At 47.9% G+C, this 12,485-nt stretch overlaps 1 protein-coding gene across 6 annotated transcripts in view; it reads right to left on the bottom strand.

Moving 5' to 3' along the window:
* TAFA5 (TAFA chemokine like family member 5) overlaps positions 1 to 12,485 on the bottom strand; it is a 280,241-nt gene that overhangs the window by 71,829 nt on the left and 195,927 nt on the right. The window contains exon 4 of one of the 6 annotated variants that reach the window (XM_032266260.1): positions 5,335 to 5,346. The exons of the other annotated variants lie outside the window; for them this stretch is intronic. Coding sequence (XP_032122151.1) covers positions 5,342 to 5,346 — 5 coding nt within the window. The 3' untranslated portion in view covers positions 5,335 to 5,341. Of the gene's footprint in view, positions 1 to 5,334; positions 5,347 to 12,485 lie in introns of those variants that run through there. 6 annotated transcript variants of the gene reach the window in all.

Genomic DNA, 12,485 nt, shown 5'->3' with positions numbered 1-12,485 from the left:
GGAACCCAGCGGTGAGGACGGCTCCAGCTTTACAGAGGGGAACCCAGTGGTGAGGACGGCTCCAGCTCCTCAGGGTGGGAACTGGGAGCAGGAGCTGGGCTGTGCAGCTCACCAACGGACTGGCATGGAATCATGGACCCCCACCTCCCACAGCCTCATTTTCTCCATCTGTGCAGATGAGCACCACAGCCAGGGTGGGAACACCCAGAGAGTCCAACACAAGAGTGACGTGGGCACACCTCAGGGACACTGGTCGTCCACTTCCTACAAGGATGCTGCAGACTCCCTGAGTGCTGGCTTGGGGCCCTGCAAGGAGGCACATGGGACCTGAGGCCATGCTGTCATCACTGCTGCTATTTCTAGGGCTGTTCCCTGCCCTTGCTCCACTGCTTACCTGCCATAGTCCCAGGGTGCTCGGAGGTCAGGGCAGGGGTCACTGAGCCCCACTGAGAACAGGGCAATTCTGAGGCTGGCACATCCTTAGCACTGCGCCTGCAGACCCTGCAAGGTCACGTGGCAGCCACTCCTTCTCTGTGAACTGCCCCAACACCAGGGCTGGGCTCTCAGGTGCAAATCTCCATCTGGGGGTGGACACGTGACACGCTGAGCCCATCCGCTCTCTCTGGAATCTGTCACTGGCTGAGAGCGTGGGCCAGTGACAGTGCTGGACCTTTGTGGAGACGGTTCTGAAGCCACGGCGCTGCCACACGCTGCCATTAGGAAGGGAGAAGCATGAGGCAGACTGGCTACCCGTGGCCAGAGGACAGCTCCATCCCTGCCCCTTAGCAAGCAGGTCCCCTTTGCTCACTATGCAGTGGGAAAGCTCACTGAGCTCACGCACAGATGGAGAAGATGAGGCTCTGGAAGGCGGGGAGTCCCTGATTCCACCCCAGCCCCTTGGTGAGCTGCACAGCCCAGTTCCTGCCCCTGTTCCTTAAAGGCGAGAAGGTTACTGTTCGTTGCAGCCAGAGTGGAGGATGCTGCTGTGTCTCATCTGCAAACACACAGGGAGGGGCCCGAGTCTGGAGGCTCTGTGCGTCCCCAAAGCCACCGGCTCACCTGCCCCAGTGCCCCTGCCCCTGCTTCTGCATCCACCTCCTGCCCTGTGTCCTGCTAGTCAGGGAGGCCACACGCAGCACGGTGGGGTGGGGGCTTCTCCTTGGGGCTCCCAGTTAGTGAAGTCATTGTTGGGTCCTGTTACAAAGCCTGGAGCACCCGTCCACCCTCTCCAGGGCTAACGGAGAGGGGCCTGCAGCACGAGCTCCTCCCCGTGCTAGTTAAGAACAGTGAGCTGGGGTGGGCTGGGTAGCAGTGCCCAGGAAGACGGGCACTCGGTGGGTTCTGAAGAATCAGCACATCTGGGCACCGACCCGCCTCCCACGTGGAAAGCAGACCCTGCGGCCCAGGGCAGTCGAGGAGGCTGAGCCCCCAGAGCTTCTGCTGATTCAGCGCGTGCCGACGGCCAGACTGCTGCCACGGCTCCCGGAGGAATCGCGCCTCGAGCCGGGGAATAAAGGGAGCCGGGCACGGTAAATGCATGGGAGGCACTGTCAGCTCCAAGAGAGAACGATGCACCAGGCAGCCCAGTCCCCAAGCAAGGCAAGCAAGCCCATGACAAACAGAGGCGGACCGAGCCATCACATGCCCCTCCCAGATCTGCTGTCCACTTCATCCTTTACAGGTCATTGTTAACCTGAGCACTGAGCTCGAAGATCAGTCATCACCTTTGGAGACATGTGGACTGCTATAGCCATCTAACCCTGTCTCAGCAATTACAGTGCCAGCCACTCGCCTGCCCCAGAGGACACAGTGCCTGCGTGCATGTGTCCTCAGGATGAAGGCAGCAGACCACCCTAATCAAGGCTGGAATTAGCGTGCACAGGCATGCACTATGCAGCCCTTCTGTGCCATGAGGCCGAGGGCTAGGGAAGGAGGCAGGGTGGGCAGTGCCAGGGCCCTGGAAAGAAAGGTGTGTACTCTTTCACTTAGCGTTGACAGAGAACCAGACGGCAGTCTCAACATTTTCTGCAAGTTGCTAAGCTGTAAGAATACAGCTAGTGCTGGACTTACGACCACGGTCGGGACCGGCAGACCAGTCGTAACACGATTTGGTCGTAAGTTGAGTAGGCTATATGTACAGTTGAAATGGTGCACGCGGAGATTGTAGTGCTGCCGGAAGCTGGTCCGCACTGTCGTACGCCCAGCTGGGCAACATTTGCGCTGCCAGACGCGAAGCAGTCGTGGCTAGCGATTGTGGTCGTAAAGTCGAATGGTCATAAGTTGCATAGGTGGTAAGTCGATCAATACCTGTATGTGTTTCTTGGTTGATTAAATAGTCTAACTTACTTCTATGATTAAAAAAAAAAAAAAACAAACCTTTAAATATGGGAAAATTATATTTGTGTCTTTCCAATGGTATATTTCCTTTCTTTGCCTCATAGCTATCTTTGGGTCTTTGAGAAGTTCCTAGAAGCTTCCAGAAACTGGGCCCCAGTGCAGGGGAGGGTTCTCAGCAGTGCCGGGCTAGTGGTGGGCTGCAGTTTGCTACTTCTATTGAGCTGCTGCTTTCACAGATAGGCCATGATTTCCTTTCTGGAGCAAAGCATTCAGGCTCACTGTTTCGAACGATGAATTCGAGGATGCAGGCGCGACAGTCACGCTAGGGGTGGCTTGGTTTATAAGCCGGTGGCAAAAGGAGGAGCCGGAGACAATGAACGTGTGCCATCAAGGCAAAATCCCATCTTGGCACTGAATTCTGAGCAGTGGCAAATGAGAACCCCGAGCTGCCCTGGTGGGAGGCATATTCCCAGAGCTGGGCAACCATCATGACAATCAACTTTAGGACACCTTCATCTCCTCCAAAAAAAGCCACGCCCATTATCAGGGGCCACTCCCACCTCCCTCCTGGGCCCTGGCAGCCACGGGGCCACTTTTAGCCTCCGTGGCCTGGCCTGTTCAGGCGCTTCACCAGGGAAGACTTTTGTGACTGGCTTCTTTCGCTCAGCACCATGTTTCCGAGGTCCATCCCCTTTGGCGGTGCATCAGAACGCCATTCCTTTTTAAGGCTGAGTAATATTCCAGTCGTGGCTGTATGTGAAGGTGTCTCTGTGAGTCCGCTGACGACTACCTGGGCTGTTTCCACTTTCTGGCTGTTGGGAACAGTGCTGCGAAGAACAGGCGTGTCCAGCATTGCATGTGGACACATTCTCATGTCTCTTGGGTGGATGGACCCTAGGAGTACAAACTGCTGGGCCCCTCGGTAACTCCATCATCTTTGGCCACTGCCAAACTGTCTTCCAAAGCAAGATGAGTACAATTTTCAGGTTCTCTCGGAGGATACTCCCTAACTGCTTTCCAGAAAGACTGGCAGACCTCATTCCTGTTAGCATCCTTCAAGTCGGCTCAAAAGGAAACCGGATAAAAATCAAACCACAAATGAGCCCAGCAGCATCTGTGTGTACATGTTGGTCACCCTGCTTGGCAGTGACTGTCTCTGTCGTTTTTCCTGGCCGCTTCAATTTCGTATTTTGGGAATTCTCTATTTGTGGACTTTGCCCATCTTCCCGTGGACGATGAGCATCACAAGGTGATGAGACACGATCACCGGCTGGGACCCACCTCCTCCTCCCCATGCTGCCATCTGCCTTCTGTTCTCATGCATGTGACTCGACTGCCCTGCATTTGGGGTTCTGGGGCCAGTCGGGGTGGCTAGGGGACATCAGAGCTCCGGCTCCCGGCTGTTGGGTAGAGTCCCAGCCCTGCCAATCTAGCTCTTGGCAGGGGTGGTGAGCTTTTATTGATCTGGTGCAGGAGCTGGCAAACTTGTGCTGCAGAGTCAGGAAGTGTGCATTTGCAGCTTTGGGGCCCGCAGGTCCTCTTTTGCATCTGCTGAACTCTGCTGCTGTGCATCCCACACGTGCACAATGTGTGAATGAACTCACAAATGGATGAGCCTGATTGGCCCACAGGCTGGAGTCTGCTGAACTCAGGTCTACACCACAGATGGCGTTTGTGAGAACTTTAACAGTGGATGCAAGTGGAGAACTTTCTATACTCACACTCGGTCCAGTTTGGTGAAATCTGATTAGTTTCCAAGGCATTTCAGCCAATCTCTAGAGTTTCTGAAGCACCTGCTTACCTCACCTGCAAGTAACAAGGATCATATTTTCTCATATCACACACTGATGTGACTGCATTCACCAGAACGTCCAAAAAGTCACCATGCAGGCCTCCCTGACTTGCCCCTGAAGCTTCCGTTTGAAGAGACATAGGGCAGCTGGCTTCTGTGTCCCAGAATCTCAGAGCTGGAGGTTCCCTCAGAGCCGGAGGGGTTGCAGCTGGGGCCTGGCTGACGGGCATGCTGGCTTGGGTTTCAGATGGACGCTGGGCACTGGGCGGGCCTGCCCTCCCTCCTGTGGCTTTTGGTGCTTTTGTTCATTTGATTATTTTTAATGAGTAAGACCGTCCCTCTAGTGACTTTTCCAGCATCTACTGAATCAGAAGACCTTTAAAGATATTCAGTCTGGTGATATAGTTTGTCATTCTACCTGGTTTTGAAACACAGGCATAACTCAGAGATATGGTGGGGTTAGTTCCAGACCATTGCAATAAAGCAAATATCGCCATCAAGTGAGTCACAGAAATTTTGGGGTTCTCCAGGGCATATAAAAGCCATGTGTACACCACACCACAGTCTACTAAGTGTATAAAAAGAATTATGTCTAAAAAAAGTACATTCCTTAATTAAAAATAATTTAGTGCTAAAAATGCTAATGATCATCTGAGCCTTTGGGGAGCAGCTTCTCTTCGTTGGAGGAGGGTCTTGCCATGATGCTGATGGCCGCTGACTGATCAGGTTGGTGGCCTGATCAACCTGAAGGTTGAGGATGTGACAATTTCTTAAAGTGACACAACACTAAAAGGATTCTCCTTTCACGAGGGAGTTCTCTGTAGCATGCGGTGCTGTTTGATGACAGCATTTTAACCAGAGAAGAACTTCTTTCAGAACTGGAGTTAGTTCTCAGGCCCTGCCACTGCCCTGTCAACCAGGCTTGTGGAATATTCCAAACCCCGTGCTGCCGTTTCCACAGTGCTCACAGCATCTTCACCGGGGCAGATTCCGTGTCAAAAAAACACTCTTTTTTTTTCTTTTGAGACGAGTCTCACTCTTTCAACCAGGCTGGAGTGTGGTGGTGTGATCTCAGCTCATTGCAACCTCCGCCTCCCGGGTTCAAGCAATTTTCCTGCCTCAGCCTCCTGGATAGCTGGGATTACAGGCGCATGCCATCATGCCTGGCTAATTTTGTGTATTATTAGTAGAAACAGGGTTTTACCATGTTGGTCAGGCTGGTCTCGAACTCCCGACCTCGTGATCCACCCACCTCGGCCTCCCACAGTGCTGGGATTAGATTCATGAGCCACCACTCCTGGCCCAAAAAAACCACTTTCTTTGCTTACCCCCTGAGAAGCAACTCACCATCTGTTCAAGTTCTGTCCTGAGATTGCAGCAGTCCAGCCCCATTCTGCAGACCCCACTTCCAAATCGAGTTCTATTTCCACCACATCTGCAGTGATTTCTGCCACCGAAATCTTGAACTCTCTCAAAGCCATTTGTGAGGGTTGAAATCAACTTCTTCCAAATTTTGATGATTTTGGCCTCCTCCCACGAATCACAAATGCTCTTAGCGACGTGTAGAACGATGACTCCTCTTCACGAGGTTTGCAACTGCCTTTGCCCAGGCCCATCAGAGGAATCACGATCTGTGACAGCTATATCCTTACAAAATGTATTTCCTAAAAAACAAGACTTTAATGTCAAAATGGCCTCTTGATCCACGGGCTACAGAATGGATGCTGTGTTGGTAGTATAAACACAGCACTCATCTCCCTGAACATCTCCATCTGGATCTTGGGTGACCAGGTGCATTGTCAATGAGCAGTAATATCTTGACAGGAATCTTTTGTTCTGCGCAGTAGGTCTCATCAGCGGGCTTAAAATATTCAGTCATCCATACCATAAACAGATGTGCTGCCATCCAGCCCTTGCTGTACGTTTTAGCGAGCACAGGCAGAGGTTTGCTTAATTCTTCAAGGACCTAGGGTTTTCAGAATGGGTAATGAGCACCAGCTCTCCAACAAGTCACCAGCTGCATTAGCCTCTCACGAGAGAGACAGCCTGTCCTTCGGTGCTTCAGAACCAGGCAGTGACTTCTTCTCTATCTACTGGGAAAATCCTAGATGGCATCTTGTTCCAGTAGAAGGCTGTTTCCTCTACATTGAAAGTTTATTGTCTTAATGTAGCCACCTTCATCCATGATCCCAGCTGGATCTTCTGGAGAGCTTGCTGCAGCTTCTCCTTCAGCGCTTGCTGCTCCCCCTCGTACTTTTATGTAGTGGAGACGGCTTCTTCCCTTAACACTGATAAGTCAGTGTCCGCCAGATTCCAACTTTCCTTCTGCAGCCTCCTCCCCTCTCTCAGCCTTCACAGAATTCAAGAGAATCAGGGCTTTGCTCTGGATTAGGCTTTGGCTTAAGAGAATGTTGTGGCTGGTTTGATTTTCTCTCCAGACCATGAAAACTTTCTCTATATCTCTTTCTTATCATTCATATGTTCCGTGGAGCAGCACCTGTAATTACCTCCAGTAATTTTTCCCTTGCTCTCTAACTTGGCTGACTGGTGCAAGAGGTCCAGCTTTCAGCCTGTCTCAGCTTTCGACACGCCTTCTTCATGAAGATTGATCGCTTCTAGTTTCTGACTTAACGTGAGAGGTGTGCGCCACTTCCTTTCACTGGAACACCTACAGGCCACTGTGGGGTTACTCATCGGCCTAATTTCAATATTGTTGATTCAGAAAACAGGGAGGCCCGAGGAGAGGAGAGACAGGACCAGCCAGTCCGTGGGGCGGTCAATACGCAGAAAACATCCATTTGTAATGTGTGCCATCTTACACGGGCATGGTTTGTGGTGCCCGCCCCCCCAAGCAACTGCAATAGTAACATCAAAGCTCAGAGATCACAGATCACGATAACAGATATAGTAATAAAGGCTGAAGTACGGGGAAAAGACCAAAATGTGACAGAGACACAAAGTGAGCATATACTGTAGGAAATACGGTGCTGACAGGCTGGTTCAAGGCAGGGCTGCCACAAACCTTCAATTTGTGAAAAAGGCAACATTTGCAAAGCACAGTACAGCAGAGAACAATAAAACAAGGTGGGCCTGTGGCTAAACGCACTGTCCCGGCTCAGGTAGGCTCCGCTGCGGTGCTGGTGGCCTTTTCTTTGTTTTCAAGTTCTCAGAATGCAGTGTGCTGTTATTTTATGGAGGTTCCAGCAAAGTGCATGTCACACAGCACTGACACCAGAGGATGCCCGTTCCAGGGGTGTGGATCCCCCAGATGTGTCTGCTGCCCCGGGACAGGGCTGGGCGGGTGTCAGACTTGAGGCTGCTCCTGGAGGAATCTCGTGCCTGACACAGTGCCTGGCCAACATCACAGGTTCAAAAGTCTTTGTGGAAGGAAATTATTGGTACTTTTTTATCTTTTGAGATACTTCCTAAAATATTTTAGTTCCTAAATATATATTTTATGTGTACATTTATATTTATATATTTAAAATTTATATTTATATTTTATATAATTAAAAATTATATAAGCAAAATTTCCAGATGTAGCGATCAATACACTAGCTACACACACACCTGTGAATAATTTAATTTCTCCTTTGGAGTCCATCTCAGCCTCATAATCTGATTCCTCCTTTCAGATTTATATTCATAAATTGATATTTCATACAAATTTATATTTATATAAATATTGCATATTTATAAATAAATATAAAATATTTTAGTTCCTAAAACAAACTGGATAATTTTCCATATTTTCCAGTATGTGGGAAAAATACCTGAACACTAAATATTTTAAGCAGTGTGCCTATTAATGTATTTCTGTCTGAAAATTTTACTGAAGGATATTAACATTTATCTATTCCTTCAGCTATGTTTGGTAGTTTTCCCCCTAGAAAAATGTATATATTTAATCAAAATGTCCAGATTTAGTGATTCATACACTAGCTACACATGTACTTGTAAATAATTTTTCCTTTGCTCTGCAGCTTGGCTGGCTGATGCAAGAGGTGCAGCCTTCAGCCTATTTCAGCCTAGTAATCTGATTCCTGCTTTCAGATGTATTCTGATATAAAATAATTTGTGTAAAAAAGTAAAACCACATTTTTATAGGTGTGTTAAAGGTGCAATGATAAATTCTACGCCTTTCTTTTTAAAATTCAGTAATATTTCTTTTCATCTGTACCGGGTGTTTGCTCCTCCTTGGGGGAGGGTGGCTTTCCCCCACTTAAGCTCTTTGTGTTCATTCTTTCGATTTGAAGATAAAGGCATTTAAAGACACACACATACTGACGAGTACATCTTTCACTCTATCTGCAAAAGTACCGTGTGTTATTTCTACGGCATTCTAAATGGGATCTCACTAACTAAAACGCATACACTGTTCAGAAGTGCTGGCCCTGCTCAATCGCTTTCATATACAAAGTCATCCAATGCTTACAAGAGCCCTCGGAAGTGATATTTTGTCCATGTTATAAATGTAGAAACTGAGGCATAGAAAGAGAAGTTTGCTTCAAGTAAACCAGCTGGCAGTTGCTCTATCCAGCATTGGACACCAGCAGATGGACTTCAGACACTGCATGTGACGTTTTGAGAGAGTGGCTTCTTGTTTTATCATATCGGTCAATTAACACATTATAAGAAAGTCCTGGTTAATAAGGCTTTTATTTTTTGGTATAAGTCTCAATTTTAAATACAGTGTACTATCATTGGAAAAGAGGGCTGGTGCATTTCCTCTCCTGGTGTGATTTAATTCATGACTTCATTTATGGCTCTTTTTGTAGAGATTTCAAAAATGATTGAAAATTGGAAGCAGCCTTGTTTGTATGCTATAATTTAGACACATGGTTGAAAATTTAATTTTAGTTGATTGTAGGATTCAAAAGATCTATGCACTGCTTCTTTTTATTGTTGTTATTGGTGGTGTTTACTTGACCTTAACATAGATTGAAAAGTTATTTAAATCTCAGCTAAAAATTGAGTTTCTGACTTGTAATTATGTTTACATAATCTATTCTTATGTATGCTAATCAGTGCATAAAGACTTCTGAATGTGATACTTTCATTACAGTCTTAACTGTAAAGCATAAATGTGTCAATAAGTAAATGTATCAATATATGACAGTATTGTTCCCATTTAATGATTTACCTCTCAATTTCCTTTCAACTGCATCTGCCTGATATATCCTTATTTACTTACTTTTTGCTTTTAACCTTACTGTTTTCTGTAGGATTGCCCTTAGAAAGCAACACATATTTGGCTATTTTCAACACTTGATTTGATAGTCTTTGCCTTTTAATAGATGAGACTAATCCATTTACATTTAAAGTCTTTACCGATATTGACATTCTGTCCTGAGCACTATGATCCAAGTTGATTTCTGGTTATGTTCCTTTCACGGTTGATCTCACCTTTACACACGTGCACAAGTTTCATTTGCTTTTTACTCTCAGTAGTTTAGTTGCAATTATATTTTTGTGTCTATTTGTGACAGCCTTTACGTTAAGCAAATGCATTCTGAATGACTACATCATTTCTCTAATGACTTAAATCATCATGGCCCCTTCTATCCCATGAGTGACTCCAGCCTGCCACTGCCTGCTCCCTCAGCCTTTTTTAGTTTAACTAGAGGTTACAGACCAGTTATTGTCATGCACCAATTGTTTCTCATAATATACAGAGTATATTAAATAATAGTGCTGTGAATCTTATATTCAATTTTATAACCATAGCTATAGGAATTATTTATATCCAGCTCCATGTATTCAACTGGTATCACTGGTCAGCATTAATCATTTTACATGTGACTTTTTCAACGTTCAGCTCCTGATGTTTCTTTCTTTCCTGATTTACTTGAGAGCATCTTTTATTCACCTATTCAGGAAAGGTATGTGGGTGGCTGTATGATAAATGTACCTGATAGCAATTATAAAAGCATACCCTGCGAATGACCCGTATGGCAGATGCACCTGAATGTGTGCTTTGAGCTAGGGAATCCAGGAGCGGCCAACCCGGAGCTTTGTTCCTTGTCTTTGAGGAACATGTGAGCCCCCAACCCATCCTGTGGAACATGGCCTACACAGGGGATTCAGGTTCCAGGTTTGGGGTTCAATGAACACAGCCAGGTGGAGCCTGCTGGGGGAAGGTGCTATTCGAAAATGCTATATAAACTGCGAGCGTTTTGCAGGTGGCTGTGGTCCTCCTGCCCAGCTTCTCCTGTGGGTCATGCAGTTATTCCGTCCAGCCCATCGGCACTGGACTAGTGGTCCTCCTGTCCCCACCGCCACGACTGGATTGTTTCTGCACGTAAAGCAGTTCTCCTGTCCTTATCAGCATAACTGATAAGCTTTCTAAATCCTTGCAAATCTAAAACTGTCTGATTTATTTACTTTGTCCAAAAACAACCAAACAAACAGAAATCTGAACAGCTTCGTAAGTAAAACGATGTTTCCATCAAATTCTTGACATAACTCTCCCGCGTCACCTGGTTGTAAGTCTCACTGAGTTCGGAGGACAGCTTGCGTGGGTGTTTGTGGGGATTCTTGTTCTCCTGTCTTTATATTCTCTTAACATCCCCTCGACGGTGATCACAAGGGTTTCCTTTGCTCTTGAAATTCAAAGATACCACCATGAAATGGCTAGGTGGTTGTGTTTTGTTTTTCATTGGCGACTAGCTTCCTCCAGCTCAGGTAACTTCACTCTAATATGCTTCTTCCTTCTGTTCATGCCGTTGAGGTTCCCACCTCAGGAGCATCCATGAGTCTTCAGTTAGATATTCATCCTCCGTCCCCTACACCTACCAACTTCTCTCTCTGTTTGGCTCCATTTCTTAGCCTTTTTTTCTTTCTTCTGTGATTTATCTCTTGGTTTTAGGATTAGTCCCTGTATCACTGTTTTGATTTTCTGCGGTTACATTTATGTTGTTTGCAGCTCCCAATACACAACTAAACTTTTCTTTTACATTGTTGGTGTCTCTGTATCCACCGTCTATTTCATTCAAACCCTTGGATGTCTGCCTTCATCCCGGGGCCTGCCTCGCCGTGGGTTCCTGGCTCCCATGTCACAGCCACGCAGCCCATCTCTGTGACATCAACAAGCAGACGCGTTCTATAAAAGTCTCATCTGTTTACTGCAGAGATCTATTTTCAGAGCTACCTCTGCCCTTAAATCTTTAGGACAGGACTGCTTTCCATAGATAGTGCTTTTTTTTTTTTCTACAGGCTCATGCTTGAGTTTTGACTTTGAGGCTTAAAAAAAATGCCCATTTAAATAGGCAGAGGTCAATCAATCCTGGTCTAGAACCAGCCATGAGGCATGGCGGGGAGCTAGTCTTCAGTCTTGCTCTGGTTTCTGCAGGTGTGCAGAGCCCTGCCCGCTCCGGATGGCCTGAGAGGTCTGGGTGACGTGCAGCAGACCCTGATCTTCACAAGATGCGTAACAGCCTTCTGACCAGCTGGAGGCGGCTCCTCGGGGCTGGGCTCTTCTCCCTTTGAGAGGTCAGACTTCTGTCTACGCTGCAGAGTTTTCTGCTCCTTTGGGAATGAGAGCTGAATGGAAGAACGTGGGCCCTGGTGTGCTCCTGGCCCTCTTGCTTGCTCCTGCCCTAGCTAAGAGGCTCTTCTGCCATCTCTGTGCCTCTTCTGCGAAAGTTGCCTCCACCCACTGCCTCTGCTCTCTGCCACGCTGCAGGCTGGGAGCTGAGTCCCTGCAGGACTGAGTGGGGGGTGCCCCCGGTCTGGGCAGGATTCCACCTCTGCTGCCTGTGAGCCCTCTGATCACCACAGTTTCTAGGTTCTATGGTTTGGCCCAGGCCTGAGAAGGAAGTCCAGGGCTTTTTCCGCGTTACAGGAGGTCACTGCCAGAGCTGGGGTTCAGAGGATAAGTGGGGGGCTTCCACTCCTGGGAGCACCAGGAGGCTTTCCCCAGAGCTCAGCGCTCACTTGCTTCTTTCTTTTGGTCATACCGTCATTGGCAGTTGCTCTTATTTCCAAAGTATAAGTACACCGGACGCTGCACAGAGGCTGTGTGAGAAGTGAGCGTGTGGCTACGTTAATCCAGGACGTCACAGAGGCCTGCGGACTTGCCCGGGAACCCATCTCCCCCCCACTCAAAGGCTGGAGAAGCTCACTCTCTCTGTGAGTGGAGGGTCCCGGGCATGGCGAGGGAGGGAAGCTGCACCCCCTTCCCCACTCATCTGTTCCTCCTCTCTTGAAACCTCATCAGTCACATGTCCCTGTGTCCTAGGAGAACCTGAAGCCACACGGCCATGACTACACAGGGCCAGATCCAACCAGCAACAAAATGAAGCTTTGAGAGAGGCAACAGCGTAACCAGCACCCCGGGTCTCTCCTACTGCAACAG

The sequence above is a fragment of the Sapajus apella genome, unplaced genomic scaffold, assembly GCF_009761245.1.
Source record: "Sapajus apella isolate SASKATOON/1434 unplaced genomic scaffold, GSC_monkey_1.0 scaffold156, whole genome shotgun sequence".
In the NCBI taxonomy this organism is placed as follows: domain Eukaryota; kingdom Metazoa; phylum Chordata; class Mammalia; order Primates; family Cebidae; genus Sapajus; species Sapajus apella.
The sequence above is the reverse complement of the archived record's forward strand: the minus strand, read 5'-3'. Positions and strand labels throughout refer to the sequence as shown.